The 20,415-nt window shown below is 43.0% G+C and overlaps 2 protein-coding genes across 33 annotated transcripts in view; both read left to right on the forward strand.

Annotated features, from left to right (window-relative positions):
• LOC147363231 (E3 SUMO-protein ligase RanBP2-like) overlaps positions 1-5,505 on the forward strand; it is a 61,918-nt gene extending 56,413 nt beyond the window's left edge. For both annotated transcript variants that reach the window (XM_086326688.1, XM_086326689.1), the window contains 4 exons: positions 2,410-2,555; positions 3,238-3,511; positions 3,635-3,969; positions 4,299-5,505. In XM_086326688.1, coding sequence (XP_086182814.1) covers positions 2,410-2,555; positions 3,238-3,511; positions 3,635-3,969; positions 4,299-4,604 — 1,061 coding nt within the window. In that variant the 3' untranslated portion in view covers positions 4,605-5,505. The remainder of the gene's footprint in view (positions 1-2,409; positions 2,556-3,237; positions 3,512-3,634; positions 3,970-4,298) is intronic.
• Positions 5,506-5,565: 60 nt separating this feature from the next.
• Positions 5,566-20,415, forward strand: part of CCDC138 (coiled-coil domain containing 138) — a 30,040-nt gene continuing 15,190 nt past the window's right edge. For 11 of the 31 annotated variants that reach the window (XR_015136846.1, XR_015136845.1, XR_015136848.1 and 8 more), the window contains exons 1-10: positions 5,566-6,552; positions 6,977-7,034; positions 7,404-7,520; positions 9,996-10,118; positions 12,003-12,190; positions 12,855-13,013; positions 14,962-15,081; positions 17,955-18,032; positions 18,140-18,247; positions 19,792-19,956. Coding sequence is in view for 21 of the 31 variants with exons in the window: in XM_086326692.1 (XP_086182818.1) it covers positions 6,304-6,552; positions 6,977-7,034; positions 7,404-7,520; positions 9,996-10,118; positions 12,003-12,190; positions 12,855-13,013; positions 14,962-15,081; positions 17,955-18,032; positions 18,140-18,247; positions 19,792-19,956 (1,365 nt within the window). In the remaining 10 variants the exon portion in view is untranslated. Of the gene's footprint in view, positions 6,825-6,976; positions 7,035-7,403; positions 7,521-9,990; positions 10,119-12,002; positions 12,191-12,854; positions 13,014-14,961; positions 15,082-17,954; positions 18,033-18,139; positions 18,248-19,791; positions 19,957-20,415 lie in introns of all 31 variants that reach the window. The other 20 variants (XR_015136840.1, XM_086326695.1, XM_086326693.1 and 17 more) reach the window with 13 other exon arrangements.

The following is a 20,415-nucleotide window of genomic DNA, read 5'->3' on the forward strand; positions in this document are numbered from 1 at the left end:
ATTTTTAATTTATTTAGTAGTTTGAAGTCACAGGATAATAGGTCAGCAAATACAGCAATAGAATGGGTACAATTATCCACCAATGAAAAGCCAAATAAAAGCTGATGTGTTAGGTTGCTTGATACTCCATCAGTGTTGTGCAGTAAAGTTGACATAGCACAGCTCCACATCTATGTGGGAGGCTTGCCCTGAGTTACCTGCTGATTCAGTGAGATTACCCACCAAGCTCTTTTTTTTTCCAAGCTTCACCTTTTAGTTTGTGTCCTTAGATCTAACAGGAATTTGTGCTTTGTCTTTTCAGAGAAGTAGCTTTTGGTTTTATCAGTTCTCCTTTTGTTTTTTTTATCTCCAGATTTGTCATTACTTTCCTTTAAATTACGATTAGTTTTCTTATGTATTGAATGTCTACTTTATTTAGTTTATATTGGGCTAATAATATAAGCACAGAATAGTATTTTGTAACTGTAAATCCCCTGGAATCCATTTCATATATTTTCATGGAGAGTTTTCACACTTGTAAATTTTTAATACTTTAGCCTTTGACTAAGGGCTTGTAGGATTTAAATTTTTTTTTTAATGAAGGTCAATTTCATCAGAATGATTTTTTGCTTCTGAAACATATTTCTGGCCTTGTGTGGACTTTTTTGATCTTAAACTTTTTGTTTTGGTTGGTTTTAAGCCCAGAGGAATCTTCTTTCTCCTCTTCTATTATGTGTTATTTCTGTGGTGGTTGCTTTTTCTTCATCTGTTCATTTTATTTTTGTCTCACTTTCTTTTCTTTTGTTCCTTTTTTCTCTGTTTCTCCTGAAAGTCATCTTCACACAGGTCAACCAGTCACTCTGTCTTTTGTGTAATATTTCATGCGGAAACTAAGAGAAAATAAGAAACAGCTGTTTATCTGCTGCTTCCCTGTGCCTGACATTTTATCATATTTCCTTGAGATTTTGTAATTTTTCCATTAAACCCAGAGTGGAAGCTTCCTAGGTATTGCTACCTAGAATACAGTTGTTGATATTGATTATTGATAGACTTATCTTTATACTTATACTGAATAAATTCTTTTTCCTGCTCCTTTAAAGCAGTGGTTTACAGTTCTCTGCTTCATATTAGAATTCCTGGGAGCTTTTTAAAGGGGTGGGTAGAAGGAACACTTGATAGTTAAGTTATGTTGGGCTCTGAGTGTGGGACCCAGGCACTGGTATTTCATAGGAGCTGTTGGTGTGATTTTAATATGCACCCAATGTTACGAACCATTGCTTTAGAGGAATTTTGAGATTTTCTGCCGTATATCTCAGGGTATTGGGGTAATTGAAAATTTTGTTCTGCTTGGGAGTTCCCTGAACAAGTTCTTTTCAAGCCCTACACCTATGAATCAACTAGGTTCTGTGCTTACTATTCTCAGGAAGCCCCCACACAATCTGAGATGGTGCTTTTGTTTGAGCATTCGTTTGCTATTTATTTGTATGACTTTTTTTTTCTCCTGTTTTTTTTCTCCCCGTTAAACCTGTCTTAGAAGAATTTACTGTTTCATTAGACACTCATTTTGTTCTTTCTTCAAGGTGCTGAGTTTTTAACTGATCCGTGACAATTTTTGCCTTCTCCTGAGTTTTTGTATCAGATGTAGGATTAGAAAGCAGTTGTTTGTCAGTCAGCAAAGCGATGAAGAGTTGAGAGGTTTCTTTCCTCTAAGATAAGATAGTGGGGAATGTATTAATATTAGCAGGCTGGGTTGTCACAGTTGAGATGTGGAAAACACAGCATTTAGTGTTCGCCTTCTCCAGGGTGTGAGGGAGGGAAAAGTCTTTGTTCCTCTGCATAGGAGTGGGGAGCCTTTTCACCCATTAAGCATGGTGTTGCTTGAGAGAGGGCGGGGTGGAGGTGGGGTCAGTGAGCTGCTCCTGGGGCCACCAGTGCCACCTGGGCAAGAAGTTGAAGCTCTCACCCCATCCATTTACCTTAGAAGAGAGCTGAGGTGAAGAAGTAACCAACTTGTACTCAGTCTGCTTTGAGAGTAGCAGATTTGGCCTCTTGGAGAACATTCTTAGGCTCTAAAGTTACTTTTTTCACGTAATAGAATGTTTTATGAAATAACTACCCTTGGAGCTGAGCTGGGTTTTCAGGTTTCAAAGGACGTACTTTGAATGAAGAACCTGCTTCATAACTGAAAGTTCAGTGTCACTAAGACCTAAGGCTTAGATAACCCTGTCTGTACACCCAGGCATAAATGTCACTACACTCCTTTGTGCGCACCACTTGAGCTTAACTTGCCAGGAGAATACAGTTTTAAGCATTTTTGTTAGAAGTATGTCACATCATTGGAAATTAAATTCATTCATAAAGTACTGTAACAGGGATTAAAAGCTTATTAAAATAGATATCACTGTTTAAATATCCTAATTTATTCATCAGATAAAAATTTCCAGTGGGCAAATACTGGAGCAGCGGTATTTGGAGCACAGTCAACCAGTAAAGTTGGTGAAGATGAAGATGGTAGTGATGAAGAGGTAGTTCATAATGAAGATATCCATTTTGAACCAATAGTGTCACTACCAGAGGTAAATATTAAAGAGTAAAAACCTTACACTAACTTCACATTTTAAGTTTAAAACTTAACATGGGCTTGATTTGTAGGGCTGACCTTGTTTGCATTTCTTTCAGAACATTGGCCATTACGAACGGAAGCTCTTTATTACAAGTTCAATCTTAAAATGTAAATCATCCTTGTAAAAAAATTTACATACAAATGTTATTTGGTAAATTCTGTGTGAAATTGTTGGGAAGAACTTAATTTTTTCCTGTTTGTTTTCAGTAACATAATTGAAGGAGCAAAATATTAAAAACCCATCTAAGCTCATATTTGCCACAGTCCTTTCAATAAAAAGTGTATTGTACTTTTTCTAGACAAGAGTGTTATTTTAAGCAAATTACTTTCATCAGTTTGAACCTGAATCAGTAGATAGTATTTTTCTTGAAGAATGTGATTTTTTTTAAACCTCTTCTCTCCTGTAAAAGATTGTATTTGATTTCCAAAAAGAGGAAGGATGTTAATAAGTACAAAGAAGACATTTAATGACAAATCTTTCCTGCCTCATCTGAATCCGCTGTATTAGTAACCCTAGGATGTTAACTCTTTTCAAATTCTGCTCATGTCAGTGTGTGAAGGAATTTGGATCTTTGGAATTTGTTATGAGTATTTTATAAGCAGCAGCTTATAGGTAATTTCATCTCTTGTCACAGGTAGAAGTAAAATCTGGAGAAGAAGATGAAGAAATTTTATTTAAAGAGAGAGCCAAACTTTACAGGTGGGATCGAGAGGCCAGTCAGTGGAAGGAACGTGGCGTTGGAGACATTAAGATCCTCTGGCACACGGTGAAGAATTACTTTCGGATTCTGATGAGGAGAGACCAGGTGTTCAAAGTGTGTGCGAACCACGTCATCACCAAGACGATGGAACTGAAACCCTTGAATGTTTCCAACAATGCTTTAGTTTGGACTGCCTCAGATTATGCTGGTGAGCTCTGCACTCAGTGCTACTTTCCAGTTTTTTGACTTTTCTAAATTGACAACAAATATATAAAACAATTTTTTAAGTTATTTTAACACTAAGGTCACTGTGTTGTTCCTTGTTTAACAGATGGAGAAGCCAAAGTGGAACAGCTTGCAGTGAGATTTAAAACTAAAGAAATGGCTGATTGTTTCAAGAAAAAATTTGAAGAATGTCAACAGAATTTATTGAAACTCCAGAAAGGACAGGATTCACTGACAGCAGAGTTCTCAAAGGAGACAAATCCTGTGGTATTTTTTGACATTTGTGCAGATGATGAACCCCTGGGACGTATAACCATGGAATTATTTTCAAACATTGTTCCTAAAACTGCTGAGAACTTCAGAGCACTGTGCACTGGAGAGAAGGGCTTTGGTTTCAAGAGCTCCATATTCCACAGAGTGATTCCAGATTTTGTTTGCCAAGTAAGTCTTAAGTGTGCATCACACCAGTGTAGTAAATCTGAGTGTTTCTCCTTACCTGTAATTGTAGACTTTAGCTTTTCCACACCCCCAGCTTCTATCCCCACAAGAACTTGCAGCCTAAAAGGGTTCATATTTCTAATGCCTTGAACCTGATAGAAATTAAGGATGGGAAAAGATCTTTTCATTTTTGTTTCCTTTCACAAATTTCTTAGTTTTCAAACTACATTCTCAGAGAAGCTGGGTGTTTAGGACCTACCCTTCAGTGGTTAGTTCTGTATGTGTTTTAATGTTTTATTTGGGATTCCTGTTAATTGAAATCTTTTTTTCAGGGGGGAGATATCACAAAACATGATGGAACAGGAGGACGGTCCATTTATGGAGATAAATTTGAAGATGAAAATTTTGATGTGAAACATACAGGTCCTGGTTTACTATCAATGGCCAATCGAGGCCAGGACACCAATAATTCTCAGTTTTTCATAACACTGAAAAAAGCAGAATGTTTGGACTTTAAGCATGTAGTATTTGGGTTTGTTAAAGATGGTATGGATACTGTGAAAAAGATTGAGTCATTTGGTTCTCCTAAAGGGTCTGTTAGTCGAAGAATTATTATCACAGAATGTGGACAGATATAAAATCATTGTTTTCCATAGTAAATTTTACCTGTATGGAAGTTGAATTGAGGCCTAGCTGTTTTGACAACATGGTAATTAATTATGTTCAGCTTTTGAAAATGGACATTTCCAATGTACAAATGTAAAATTGCAGCTTATAGCTGTTGTCACTTTCTAATGTGTTATAATTGACCTTGCATGGTGTGAAATAAAAGTTTAAACACTGGTGTATTTTCAGGTGTACTTGTGTTTATGTACTCCTGACATATTTGTATTAAAATGGAATACTAATCTTGTTAAAAGCAATAGACCTTCTCAAACTATTGAAAGAATATGATATATGCAATTTAATTTTAGTTCCTTTTAAGATATTAGACTTCCTGCATGGATATACTTACTGTTTGAATAAAGGGACCATGACTTGGATAATTTTTATTTCAGATTTGGACTATATTTGGTAATTTAAACTATTGGTGTGTTCAGTTATGAACAGATTCACTTGTAAATGGGTAGAGCCACAGAGGGCAGAGACTTAACCAAAGTGCTCTTCTATAAATTCTTGCACCTCCTGTATAGTTAAATTATCTTTTAAGCAGAGTACCTTCTTTCCTTAAAATATGTAGCTTCCTGCGCCCTTTCAAAGGTATTAAATTAATTTTTACATTTTAAGTTGAGTAATTAGACTTTTTAAAAAACCTTTCTGTCATCTGTTTCTACTACCTCAAACTGCATTGGTTCTGATAGAACTTGAATTTTTCCTTGCAGTTATTGTGATAAAGTATGAGTATTTTAAACAGGTCTATACCATGTTCTTTGGTTAAAGATTTGCTTTATACTAGATTGTTGCAGTACCTTTTTCTGGTGAATTTTGTAGCAAAAATAAAGTGACAATTGTTAACAGCTATGATATTTAAAAAATTCATTACTTGTGCATCTTAATTTTTTGTTCATTCTGGAACCAAAGTAAGAATAATTAAATATCTGTAAACTCAGACTGCCACCTGATTTCCAGAGCTCCCAAGGAAAGGACTGTTTTCAAGTGGGGTATATACTGAACACCTACTTAGAAATGGCTAGTGGAAAAAGTTGGACAACAGGGGGTACATTCTCGTCAGCCTGCTCAGTGTAGGACCTCGGAGTCCCTAGTGCTCGTCGCAGCCCCCGCCGGCGGTGTGCTCAGACTGCGGAGCTGTCGTGCTGTTTGGGGTCTGGAAACAGGCTGTCCTGGGGCAGCACCTGCTTACCGCCCGAGGTGGGGTCCGAGTGCGGGGCGCAGTGGACACCCTGACGCCCGACTGTGTTGTGTGTATTGGAGGGGGGGGGTGCGTGCACCCCGGTCCCGAGGGCTCCGCTTCTCCGTGGTTTCGGGGCGCGTCCCGGGTGACAGAAGGCGCCAGGGGCCTTGTGGGCTGCGGGAGACTCCGAGGCGCCCTGTGGATCCAGGTTAGGAAACGAACGCTATAGCCGAAACCAACTCCTCCAGCCAGGACAAGTCTGAGCTGCGTACGAGAGAGATACACCCGGATGGCGCCTCGACCCGACCCCAGCGGAACGCGCGCGACCCTCGAGAAGGAAAGGAAACGATGACCCCGCGCGCCAGCTCGCATCTCGCCCCCACGGGCCGCGAACTTGTACAGACGCCCACAAGCCGGGCCCAACGGCGTTCGCGCCGACGGCAAGCGGGAGCCGGGATGTACGCGCGTCGTAACACGCATCCGCAATGCCCGCCCCTCCACGAGTCCGAGGGCTGTTCCCCAAGAAACACGAGTCAGCGTCCCTGCCGGGGGCGGGGCATGTCGTGCGTCACGGCGCATGTTCTCCACACAGCCCCGCCCCGCCGCGCGCTGTTGCCAGGGAGACGACGTCGGTCGCGGCCATGGAGCCAAGAGTCGTGAAGCCGCCGGGGCAAGATCTCGTGGTGGAGCGCCTCAAAAGCCGCTACGGCCTGGCGGGCGGCTGCATCAGCGAGGTGAGGCCCGGCCCTGCCAGGTTCGCGGGTAGCTGGATCTGCGGGTTGGAGAGTGGGCGCGAGGCGGGACCCCTGGCGGCAGCGTGCGGGGAGCGGGCTCCCGGCGGGCACGCGCGTCGGAGGATCTATGCGCGTCACCGCGGGAACGCGCGCAGGCGTTCCCAGCTAAGACTTGGGTGAGGATCGGAGCTGCGTCAGTCCGGGCGCTGGGCGGTGAGTCCGAGCCGGTTTCATGCCGCAAGGTGCTGGGGCCCGGTGCCCCAAGGTGCCCGGTGGGTCCGCGGGGGCCGCCCGTGTGCGAGGGCCCGGCGTGCGTGTCGGGCGGCGGGAGGGGACGCCACGCGGGGCAGGGGTTCCAGGAGTCGGAGGAGACAGGGGCCGGGGGACGGATTCGCCCCGGTCACCTCTCCATCCTCTCTTCCAGCCGGGGCGCCGGCGGCAGGACGTGGCGGAGCGGCGGCGGCGGCCTCCCCGCACCCCAGGTAGGGCGGCGGCTGGGTTGTTTGTTCCCCGCAGGCCGCAGGTGTAGGTAGTTTATCGTGTGAGTTCAATGCTTAGAGCACATCAGAGGAAGAAGCACTGTGTTGAGCCCTCAGGGACTTGGCCTGCCCCCTTGGTCTTTCTGTTCCGACGCGGAACAGGGTCTTCGGTAGCGGGTCCCTGTAGCGATCGCGTGCGGGGTGGGGGCGGGGGAGGCGATGGATTACACGCTGTTTGACCATCGGCCTGGAGGCCAGTCTGTTGGAAGCCCGTGTCGCGGAGACGCAGACGGGAGACTTCTGCAGAGCCGAGAACTAGGCCGGTGCCGGACCTTACCGAGCCTCCTCGGCTGCCTTCCCTCCTGTTCACAGAGGATTTGGACATCTTCTGCTGTGGAGATAAAGTCGGTCCGTCGTTGAGATGTTTCTCTGACGAGAGAAGGCGGCGCCCCACGTCCCCCCGCGGTGTCCTCACGGTGAACTGGCAAGGTACCCCGAGTCCTGCTGGGGGTCCCCCCCCACGCCCCTGGGTATCGCGAAACCAAGGGCGGGGGCCGAGGCTGCCTGGTGTGCGCCTTTCGGTGAGAGAAGGCATCGGCGGTGGGGAGCCCGCTGGGCGGTGGAGGAGACTGGGTGCTAGTTCCTGAGCATTTGATGGAACCACACGCCTAGCGTTCTGTTTGCAGACATAATGCAGGGATACTTACACTGCAGGATAGACGGCTCTTCATCCAGGACCCAAAAGAAGGCCTTGCTCCCTTATTTATTTTTTTTTAATAAGGAACTAAGATAAAAATGACTACAAGTTTGTTCAGCAGCAGTCAGTATGGTGCGTCTCCTGCTGTGGTAAGCACTGTGCTATACCTAGGTAGCAGAGAGAGATGGGAGAGGTCAGCCCTGGGATTGGGGCCTACAGAATAGTACACCATGTGCTGCTGGGCTGTGAGGGGTCAGCAGTTTTGTAGAGGAGTTTTTACTCTGGGTAAAACCAGTGGAAGGTAAGGTGAAATAATGTTCTAAGCTGAGTATTATTAATGCCAAAAATATGTGGCAGAAAGAAGTGCTAAGGTATCAAAAGCGAACAAGCATTTTGAAATGATGGTAAACTGTAAAGTTGTGGACATATACAAAGAGAAGCGTTGAGGTAATTGTAGAGAGGGAAAAAGCATTGTGCCTGAAATATCTATTGTTACTGTGATTGATATCTTGGAGCTTGCACTGTTTCATTTTCTGATTATTACTCCATGTGAAGCACTTAAAATGCTGTTCAGTACATAGAAGGGCACTCAGATGCACCAATGTTATCATCATCACCGTTGCTGTGGTCTCCTTTGGCACTCACAGAGTCATCTAGTTGATCTGGAGTCAAGGGGTGGACATGGACGTGAGGGGACTTCCCTGGTGGTCCAGTGGTTAAGAATCCACCTTGCAGTGCAGGGAATGTGGGTTGGATCTCTGGTTGGGGAACTGAGATCCCACATGCTGCGGAGCAGCTGATTTCATACGCCACAACTAAGATCCGACACAGCCAAATAAAATAAATATTTTTTTTAAAAAAGATGTAAACATGGATAGTTTGATTATTGTTGTGTTTGTTGTTCAGTGGCCAAGTCATGTTCAACTCTTTGCGACCCCATGGACCGCGACACACCAGGCTTCTCTGTCCATCATCATCTCCCTGAGTTTGCTCAAACTTATGTCTGTTGAGTCAGTGATACCATCCAACCATCTCATCCTCTGTTGCCCCATTCTCCTCTTGCCCTCAGTTTTTCCCAGCATGAGGGTCTTTTCCAATGAATCAGCTTTTCACATCAGGTGGCCAGACTATTGGAGCTTCAGCATCAGTCCTTCAGTGAATATTCAGGATAATTTCCTTTAGAATTGACTGTTTGATCTCCCTGCTGTCCCAAGTTTGATTATAGAGAAAGGAAACTGCTGGCAGTTATAAGTCCATGGAAGTTATTTTCTTTTATTGAACTGATAGTTTTATCTTCTTTAAATGGTCTGGGTATGGTTTCAAGTTGAAGCTTTAGGACTGTGAAAGGTTTTAACTTTGGACAGTTTTCCCACCAGTTCCTTGTTGTGATCTAGTGTGGAATTACAGGGCTGCCCAGCACCTGTATCTATTGAGTGCTTGAAAAGGGGCTGGTCTGAACTAAGTTGTGCTGTAAGTAAAAAATAAACACTGCATTTTCAAGATAGATAAAAGAATGTAAAGTATCTTATTTTTAATATTGATTGTATGCTAAAATGATTGTCTTTTAGATATATTGGATTAAATATAATACACTTAAAATTTCATGTCTTTTTATGTTTTTAAAGTAGCTACTAGAATTTCTTTTTCTTTCTTTATGGCAGTGTTGCGAAGCTTCTGAGATCTTAGTTCTCAGACCAGGGATTAAATTTGGGCCCTGGGCGGTGAAAGCACAGAGTCCTAACCACTGAACTGCCAGAGAATTCCTGAAAATTTTAAGTTGTCTTTTGTGACTTGCAGCATATTCCCTTGTAACAGCTGGCTCTGGAAATGCCAACATTCAGATGATCTTTTTGGAGGGAACATCTGGGATTCTAGTTCTGCTTCACCTTTTGCTAGTTATGTCACCTGTCAGTTACCCTGTCGGTTATTTAACTTAAGACTCAGTTTCCCCCCCTCAACACTCATTCTTGCAGTTGTTAATAGAATTAGAGACACAGAGCCTGTTCGATCCACTTCACAGCAATACGGGGTCAAGAGGAAGGGTGTACTTTGCAGTTGAGCATGTCTGAATGTGAGGAAAGTTCACACGTGTGAGTTTTCAGCATCATGACTGGTAGTTTACAGTTTTTCCTTTTGCATTTTAAAAAATGTTTGCTTGTTACGTTTTTTCAGTTGTTATGCTGCTAATATTTGAAGCAGTCTCCCCTTCTTTAAATGGCTGTATAAATCTTCCAGAATGCTGTGATTTATTTTTCTTTAAAGCCTAGATGATGAACTGGATTCTTTTCAAGATTTGAAAGAACCAGAAACAGAAGAAGAGTTCACCGGCAATGATTCTAGAGTTAGTACTTCCAAAATAAACAGGCAGTCCTTTAAAGAGACAGACAAAGGTAAGAGAAATGCTCATTTCAGAGATGAGAAATGCTCATCTCACTTAAACAGTCATTTAAACAGCAGCTCTGTCAAGTAGGGCACTAAAGCTTACCCCGTAGTCGTAACCCTAGTTCTCAAGGTGTGCATTTCTTTGTCCTGGGTCTTTGTAAGCCATGAACTGGTTGCTGTGCTTGTCATTAAGTTAAAGGAGAAGAGGAAAATAAACTTCATGATTTTCCAGTAGAATTTCCACATTGTCGAAGTTTATCAAAAATAACTTAATACTCCATGAATATTATAATTTTTTCAGTTCTTTTTCTTGTCAGTATTTCTTAGGAATTAGGATTGTGGTTGTTGTTTAGTTGCTAAGTCGTGTTTGACTCTTTTGTGATCTCACAGACTGTAGCCCTCCAGGCTTCTCTGTCCAAGAAATTTCCCAGGCAAGAATACTGAAGTGGGTTGCTATTTCCTCCTCCAGAGGATCTTCCCAACCCAGGGACTGAACCCATGTCTCCTGCATTGGGAGGCGGATACTTTACCACTGAGCCACCTGGGATGCCCTAAGATTGTGGTAGTAGGTGACTAACCCTTATACATTTTAGGAAAACAGGCCAGGTCACTTGAGGCCTGGCCTCCTTCACCCTGAGTCAGCAGTTGCTCTCTATGTACCTGGCTGCATGTGTGTGATGGATTTTCCCACTGGAAACAACTGAGAATACAAGATAACATGTACAAAATGTTAAGTGTGTTTAAAAGTTGACAGAACTAAGGACTGTTACGGCCCGGGGCTGGTGGGCTGGGAGCCTGGGGAGGCAGGCAGAGCATGGAGTGTTTCCCTTGAAGGGTGCTTGTGGAGCTGGGGAAGAGGAAACACTTTCTTTTTTAAAAATTCCTATTTTTATCTTGGCTCCCCTGGTCTGTCCAAGATGGGGAGTACCATGGAGACCCCCTCCTTAAAGCCGGGGGCGGCTCCTCAGCTGCCGGCCAGTGCAGGTGAAAGTCAGCTCATTGTGAGCAGAGCATGAGTGCCAACAGCCCAGTGCCAGGGAGGAGCAGTGCGGGGGGTGCTCACCTCCACTGCTAGGGTTGCAGGGGCAGGGGGTACTTTGGTAACTGATTTGGGATCACAGGTGGCACTAGTGGTAAAGAACCCACCTGCCAATGCAGGAGACTTAAGAGACGAGGGTTTGATGCCTGGGTTGGGAAGATCCCCTAGAGGAGGGCATGGCAACCCACTTCACTGTTCTTGCCTGAGAATCCCATGGACAGAGAAGCCTGGTGGGCTACAGTCCACGGGGTCACAAAGAGTTGGACACACAGTTGAATGTGCGCAGTAACGGCAGGAGCTCTCACCATGGCTGCCAGGAGCAAGGCTCCCCAGCCTCTGTGCAGACAGTGCAGCTTGGCGGTCACAAGGTATTGTCAAAGGCTAAGGCCATGGAGGGTCGTGAACCTGCTGCCACCATTAACACTGGAGCACATGATTTAATGGAGGAGATTATCGAGATTATGTAATTATATGATTAATTATAGACATCACATAAAGTTTTAAAACAAGCAAAACGGTTTTTTAAATGTCAAAGAAGCAGTGATGAACACTGGATTGGTGGTTAGTTTGGTGTAAGGGAGCAAAGAGCACGTGTCAGGGCTCCTGAGGTAACTCTCCATCTCTTTGTCAAGGCGGTTACCCACTCATTTTTTAAATAGTCTTAGATTTACAGAGAAGTTGCAAAAAGGCCACAGAGAATTTCTGGATGGCTTTCACCCACATTTTCTAAATGTAAACCGTTGGCTGTGTCCTCTTTTTCTTTTCTGCATATAGTACTTGAAACATTTTAACAATACAATGAGGATATTTAAAACTGTAAACTAAGTTTTTAATTTAAATTTTGTTCTCTTAGCCAATGCCTGGCCAGCTAACGTGGCCTCACGTTCAAAGAGCTGGGCTGACTATTGTAGTGATGGCAGCGAGTCCCCTTCCAAGCATATTGGCTCGCCTGCATCCAGGGCCCCACGGAAGCCAGGCCTGCTGCCCCGTCAGGTCAGCCAGATCTACGACGAGCTGCTCCAGATTCACCAGAAGCTGCAGGTGTGGGCTCAGCGCTGCCCGGATGGCAGCCAGGGAGGAGGGGACCAGAGGGAGGGACGGGTGAAGCCAGGGCTGGAGCGGGACTGAGGGTCAGTGATTCGGAAGCTGGTTCAGGGGGGACGGGGGTTGAGGCCAGACTGAAGTGCACTGAGGAGGGTGCAGCCAACCAGGACAATGTTTTAGAGAAGTTTGTCCAGGTGGGAAGTCAGGAGGCCAAGGCATTGGAAGCCCAACCTCCCTTTGTAAGGCCACAGCCTCGCCCTGTCCTCTGTTCTGCTCAGAGGCTGTGGGAGCTGATGGGCTCTGGGGGAGGCTCGCATGGCCGTGGGAATGTAGGGGATGTGAGACGATTTCTGGGCTCCACTGGAGCCTGCTCTGCTGATTGGAGGGGGAATGTTGGAGGGGCTCCTCTGCAGGTGTGAGCCGTTCTTCCCAGGGGCGATGGGGAGCTGGGAGGGATAGTGGGGGGTCTCCCCATGGTGCCCCCCCTTGTCTGCACCCTGGATTCTCTCAGGTCCTCGCGCTGGCGTCTGCTGACCGATCCTGGCATTGGTGGCCTGCAGGGTTCCTGCGTGCTGTGCTGTATGGTCGTTGCTCTGCGCTCCCCTGGCTCGTGCTCAGTGGAGTGAGCTTCCTGGAGCGCTAACTCTATCCTTGCCCACAGTGTGAGACTGCAGCCCAGCAGGAATTCGCTGAGGAGCTTCAGAAGCGAGAACGTTTTCTGGTCGAGAGGGAAGAGCTGCTCTTCAGACATGAAGGTGCCTTGAGTGAAGTGAAAGACGTCAGAGAAGAGGTCCTCATGAGGTTCCAGATCATGAAGGAGGTGAGCGTGGCACTGACTGCAGAGGCCGGTTGCAACACTCCTTTGGACGTCACTCATCTTCTGTAGACCTGGGATGATCCTAGCGTAGCCTCTGGAAGCCTGATAGTACTGTGCGCAGCTGAGTTCAGGCTGTGTCTTACCATATTCACTCAGTTCCCAGAGCCTTTGCTGTTGTTCTGGAGCCTGTGTGGTGCAGGCACCGCTGGGAGCCTGAGGCTGGGCTTCTCAGCCTTTGCTGTGATGCTCTGGGTCCCTAACATGCCTGTGGGGTGTTGGGCGGGGGTTGGGGTAGGCTTGTTGTCACCTGAGCTCCTGTCTCTGCCCCTTGCTTTCAGCAGCTCAGAGGTGAGCTGGATTTGAGCACATCCGTGGATCATGGGTCCCCTCTTCCTGTTTCCAGCCCTAGAAAGCAAAGCCATTTTTCTGCAATTAGCAGGGCTAGGGCCTGCCGTGGGGCAAGGCTGCTGGAGGAATGGGGAAACAGAGCCTCTTGAGGGCTGTTTGCCCAGGTTTTTCCTCCTTTCTGCAACTCCCTGCTTGTTTCCTTTTGACTTTCCTTAGTAGTTGCTTTCTGTGTTCTTTGTGTGGCTTTAGTTGTGATCAGTAAGAGAAGCGGAGCGCGGTGGGCTTATCCTTCTGGAAAAGGAACCCGTGTCAAATGGTCTTAATATCTTCTGGAGGTGGAAAATTTGTGCAGTTGAGAATGTTAATATTACTTTTAAAATAAGTGTTGTCTTTGTGGCCATGTCTGAGTTATTTAAGGAGTCGTTTAATCATAAAAATTTCACACAGCTGATTTTTTTTTTTTAATGAGCTTGGATTTTCCATGCACTCCATCTTCATTTCAGCCTTGGTTCTTTCTCTTTGGATTTGTCTGTTTGCTGCTCATAGGAGGTATAAAGCTAACTGCTTTATTTTAGTGGGACCTGGATGATTACTTGGAAGAAGGAAATCGGTTTCTTGATTTCCTGGGAAATTTACTTGTTTTAATACATTATGAATAAATCTGAGAGTAAAAAGTGAAAGAAACTATGTAAGTATTCGCAAATCTAAACATGCTCTTATTTGAATATAATTATAGGGGAAATTTATTTTAATATTTATGAAACTGGTTAAGAAAGTCAAATCGTTTGGGGCTCAGGAAATTTTATTATCTATGTAAGTTTTCTGAGATGCACAACAATTTTAGCTAATTTATGAGAACAGTTCTATGTGTGGAATATTTCTTCTCCAGAGGGCTAATTTAAACCTTAAATTTTAATTCACAAAGCTATGAATAATTAACTAGTCTCCTGAAAGGATCAGAACTCCTTTATCATTCCATGATGTCAGAAATTATTTCAGTGAGTTTCTGTTGGAGATTTTTCTGAGCAGGACCAGAAAATAGCCTTAATGCTACTTAATTTGTGTAATATGTTTTAATAGGTATTTAACATACATTTTTAGTTCTTTGTTATTAAGTTGGTTGATTATCCAGTTTTTATAAATTACTTGCAGTGTCAGCCATTATGCTTAAATATACTGATTAAAGTCCTTGTGATTCAAGGAGTTGTAATTTTTTTTAAAGGCTAGTTTTTATTTTTTATTTATTTCTTGTAATTTTATATATTTGTCTTTGGCTGCGCTCGGTCTTGGTTGCTGCGCCGTCTTTTCTCTACTTGTGATGAGCGGGGCTACTCTAGTTGCAGTGTGTGGGCGGCTTCTCATTGCAGTGACTTCTCGCTGTGGAGCACAGACTTAGAGCACAGGCTCAGTAGTTGTGGTGGAAGGGCTTTAGTTGCTCTGAGGCATGTAGGGTCTTCCCAGATCCGAGATTGAACCCTTGTCTCCTGCATTGGCAGACAGATTCTTTACTGAGTCACCAGGGAAGCCCCAGAGAGTTGTAATTTTTATGTAACTTATGTTCAGTAGCATTAGTGATATTGAATCTCTGTTTTTTCCCTCCTAGCAACATGATGCAGAAGTTGAGCACTTAACTGAAGTTCTTAGAGAGAGAAATAAGGAAAGCAAAAGGCTGAGGTCTTCCTTTGATGCATTGAAAGGATTGAATGATAGCTTAAAGAAACAGGTAAGACCTAGTTTATCTGTGTTAGATTATGAGACATTCTCAGAACTGTATAGATTAACCAGTTCAAGTCAGAATCTTAGAGCATATTCTGTGTAGAGAAAACCTTGATTATCATCTTTATTTGTTAGCTTTATTATAAAATACTTCTGAATATAGAATAGTTAAGCTAGCTCTTGGTTTCTCATCATCTGTTTTGACAACTAGCTGAGCTATTGGACAACTTGGAATTTTTCAAACTGTTAAGAGCAGTGACTAGATTAAAAACAAGCAAAAGAAAACGTGCTAACCTGGGGACTTCAGGTGCTGAGTTGTAGCTTTGTGCTATTCTTGACCTGGCTGTTAAACACCACTGTGTATTTTTGGAGTGTCTGTTGTGTGTGGATCCTGTGCTGGGAGCACAAGCTCATGCCCACCACGTCACACTGCACTGCACTATGTATGCGTGCAGAACTGTGGCGAGCTCACACCACCGCATCGTACTGCTGTGCAGTCTGTTACATATGCAGAGCTGTGGCGAGCTCACACCCACTGTGTCACACTGCACTGTACCTTGTATGCAGAGCTGTGGGTCAGCTCAGTGCTCCATCATACTCAGGTTGCACCAGGTTCTTGCTAGTTGTTGTTTTTTTTTTTTTTTCTGCTCCCCTTTGCCAGTTTTGAAGTGCAGGGTTTTGTGAAGAGGGACAGGAGAGTGATGGTGTGTTTGTTGTGGGGAGGGAAGCATGGATGAGCACAAACGGGTGAACCTTGGCATTTTAGCAGCTGAGGTCCAGGGTGGGGAACTTATGGATTCCAGCAGGGGGCTGAATGTGGACTCTCAAGCGTTTGCACCTCGAACTCCTTAGCCAGCTGTGTGTTCTTCTCTGTCTCTCTGATTTCTGTAGTCCCCACTTGTTATAACCTATCTCCATGACGGTGATAACCAGGTCCCCCAGTTCTCACTGGATCTGATTCTTTGTCATTTCTGAACTGTCTGCCCTCCTGCAGTGAGAGTATGACCTTGACCCACTTTGTCTGGAGTTCTCTTATCCTTGGAGAGACTGTTCTCCCATTGCAGTCTTGTCTCACGCTCTTGAGAAGAGTTTCTGATTGCTAGCATGGGGTCATTGTTGCCTGTACCTGGCTCTCAGGTGACTATGATCCTGATGGGCATGTGTTTGGTGAGTGTGTAGTGACTGGGGTGGATGTGTGCATTGCTAAGGGGTAGAGCCTGTTGATATGCATAGTGAAAGGTTGAACACTTCACCTGAGAGGCACAGGGAACATAGTGAAGAAGTTAACATGGGAGTTTCCAAAGTACTTGGTGAGATAGAGAGGCAGAATGTGAAAGGATACTATCCACAAGTTGGTGAAGCCTGCCAGCCCACAGATTTTAAGAAATTCTGTTAACCTAAGGAGGATAAATGTTGAGGAACACCATACTGGTACGCTGTTTTAAGATGTGAAAACTTTAGGTAAAGATAAAATCAGAGACAAAGAAGGCACCTTACCTTCAAAGAAGGAACAGTACTCCTGGAGGAAATATCACAGACATGATTAACATAAAAGAGAAAGGCTCTCTTTCCTGTCATAGGATGCCAGGCAGAACTTTGAGTCTAAACCTGTCAGCACGACAAGAAAAATGCAGCCAGTCTCCAATGAGTGTATATGCAAAAATTTTAATATCAGCAAGTTGAATCTAGAGCTACCTAAAAAGTGTAATGTCATTCAGTGGATTTATCTGAGGAATACAGGGGTCATTTATCATTTGAAAATTAACACATCATCTGATAAAAAGAAAAGAATCATAATTCTTTGATTTAAAATTCAGCACCAACTCAAGACAATAACTAGGAATAGAAGAGAACTTAATTCTCATAGAGTATCTACAAAAAGAAACAATCCTGACAACACTCACACTTAACATAAGTTACTGAAATCTTTTCCCTCGGAGATCAGAACAAGGAAGGTGTTCACTGTTCCTGATTCCGGGGATCTTTGAACTAACGTCCTGGTCCACGTAGCAAGGAGAGGTCAGGATTGGGAAGGAAGAAATGAGAATTAGCCTCTGATGACGTGATTATGCACAGATATAGTCGGTGTCCAGACGAGCATACAGATAAGTTACTAGAATTAAACAAATTCAGGAGACTATTCGGATATGGGTTCAGTAAAAGTCAGGACGTATGTATGTGTATGTCTGATTCATGTTGATGTTTGGCAGAAGCCAGTACAATTCTGTAAAGCATTTATCCTTCAATTAAAAAGATAAATTTAAATTTTTTTAGAAAGCAAGTGTATTTCTGCATATCAACAATAACCAGATACTCTTTATTGAAAGATGCTATGGGTAGTAGCATCAAGAAGCATTGGCTGTGAAGGAATAAACCTAAGAGATTATACATGCACAGAACACACAAAACGTGCAAAACATGATTTAAAAAGCAATTAAAGAGGATGGAAAGAAGTTGAAGGCTGTGTTGCATGTGGGGTGGGAAGACCCACATGGTGAAGAAGGCACTTTTCCTGAGTTACACAGACATGAACTCCAGTCCCAGTAATTCACTACATTGTTACGTGGTTTGTGCATCTTCACGTATGTATATTATAGTTCAGTAGAAAACTCAGAAAAAGGACGTTCCCTGTTAAAATGTCTTCATTTAAGATGTTAGGAGGCTTGAAGGTTTTTCGTAGAATTAAGCAAACTTTCTAGACACTCTTCATGTTTTAGGGCCCAGTGGTGGTTTTGCTGTGATCTTTAATCGCAGGTGCTGCCTGCCTCTGTGTGTTGTGTTGCCTGGTGATAGACAAGATAAGATAGTATCCTGGGAAAACTTCAGTAGGAAATCAGCTTGAGGTTTCTATTGAAATGTCTTGTTATTTTCCTGCTTTAGTTGAATGAAGTGAGTGAAGAAAACAGGAAGCTGGAGGTTCAGGCCAAAAGAGTTCAAGCTCGCTTAGACAATTTACAGGTAAGGAACCTGCTCTGCTCTTGAGACACAAGTGAAATCTGAAATGGCTGTCTTGGTCTCACTTCTGATACCGTTTTTCTTTAATTCGTGGATATGTACTGTCGCAGAGGAAGTATGAGTTCATGACAATACAGAGACTGAAAGGCAATCCCCAGGCCACTCATGAAGCAAAAAGTTTAAAGCAGGAAAAAGTACCAGCTTCAAAACCTTGTAAGGTATGGTTGAACATTTCTCTGCTGCAAAGCCAGGACATTTTTCTCGTTGTTCTTTCTTTTTTTTTTTTTTTTTTCCAATGTATCAAACATTCTTTTTGTTATGGAAGTATTCACCGTAATAATTTCTTTTTAGAAAAGTATCATAATATTTCAGATATGCTTTTGTTTTAAAAACAGAGCAAAATATTCAGCTGCTAAGAATATCAGTGTACAGGGCTCTTTGTGGACATGTGTTTCCATCCCTCTTGGAAATAAAGCCAAGACTGGAATTTCTGGGTCATAAGGTACACATAGGTTTAACTTCTGGGACAGCCGCCAGTTTTCCAAAGAGGTCATGTTATTTGTACCGTTGCTGGCAGTCTGTTCTGTTGCGCCATAGCTTCATCCATATTTGATGTTTCCAGTCCTTTTTATTTTCGTCTTTCCAGTGGATAGTAGTGATATCTCACTGCAGACTTGCCTGGACCCCACATTCCACTCCTGAAAAGGCTGCCCCAGCCTGTAGCTGCCTCCCCACACCCAAACCCCCCGTCTGCCGCGCACGGGCTGTGTGCAGAGGGCTTAGTGGCTGGGAGAGGTCCTGTTTTACTCGCCCACCCGTTTCCTGCTACATAGCTTCCATGTTTTATTAAAGAGGATGCTAGTTGTGGAAAAAAATTTTAATTAAAATTAAAGTAGAAAAAGTGGAGATTCTTGGATACTCAAGATGATTGTAGTTTTCATCAAAAGTTCCTATTTGAAGAAAATTGAAAAAGTTAAAGATTACTCTTGTTCAGAATAATGTAACTTTGTTTTCCTTCATCTGTTTTTGTTTTTGTGGATTGCTGTCTGCTGAACTATGCCTTTTTTATTACTTTGCTCTTGTACTTCTCTGTCTAAAGTTAAATCTGGCATAGTTCCCTAAGGCAGACGTGTGATAAACATCGACTTAAAATGATTAAAAGTGGTTTGAAGGAACATGGAAGTCAGTTGAGTTGAATTTGTACTGGTTTTTTATGGCATTTGGTTCTTGTTTTCTTCCCATTTGTGTAGACTCTCAAAGAACAGGGTTTCCAGGAAAAAAATTTTCATGTCCATTTTATAGAATGGTACAATGTAAAGAAAAACAGCTTTTGGGGGAGGAAGATAAGTTCCACGGTGGAAATTATTTAGCTTTTAAAACCTTTAAATTTGTTAAAATCTTAGGTATGGGTGGTTCATGCCTTTGAATTAAGGCCAATTTTGCTTTTCTTCATTATCAAACTTGGATAAAGAATTTTAATGAAAATTCTCTCTCTTGGTAATAAGGTACAGTTCTTTCAATGTCCTTATTGTGGTGGGTCTCCCCCTTCTGTCAGCCAGCATTTAACATGTGTCTGATGTTAACTGGAGAGATTTGATTTGGAATTTCTTCCATTTGGAGAAGCTTTGCAATCCAATGCATGTTTTATGGAAGCTGTTTAAATAAATTATTCCATAATCACTTAACAAATGTAAAACTTGCCTTTGAAGTTATAGCAAGCTGTGAATTGAAATAAATGCTTGCTTTAATTTTTTGCTTAAAGGTATCACTTAATGGACAAGTTTATGAACTTTTAACTGTCTTCATGGACTGGATTTCAGATCATCACCTTAGCAAATTGAAAAATGAGGAATCTGGAATGGATGGTGAAAAACCACTACCCACATTTGCTTCTCAGAGAAGTGATATTCAGGAGAAGTGTGTGAAGGTTTGTTTTTAATTTGAAATAATTTGAGTCATAACTCAGTAGAGACGTGAAGAGTGAAAAAAGGAAGGCTGTGGTGTATTTTGCAGGAGAATAAATATTGAAAGTATTTTTGATAGAAAGTTGATCATACCAACAGTCTGTTGTAAAAAGACTCATTTTAGATTTAATCCACATGAATTCCTGTGTGTATTTTTATAACATGATGGGAATTTCCTTTTAAAGGAAGACCAGAAATTAAAAACCTACTCCAAAAAATGGCAAAATAATTATATTTTAGAGTTAGGCAGGTAATCAGTGATATGAACAATTCCTGATAATGCATCTTTTTAGGATTCACATCTCACTAAAATAATTTTATTTTGCCTTTTGTCATGAAAGAACAAATTATTTTCAAAAGGCTTCTCTTTATTAAAGACAAATGACCATTTTCTTAAATTACAAACATTAATTTGGATATTG

The sequence above is a fragment of the Bos grunniens genome, chromosome 11 (genome assembly GCF_055505025.1).
Source record: "Bos grunniens cultivar Pamir isolate PY7600 chromosome 11, Bosgru_T2T1.0, whole genome shotgun sequence".
Taxonomy (NCBI): Eukaryota; Metazoa; Chordata; class Mammalia; order Artiodactyla; family Bovidae; genus Bos; species Bos grunniens.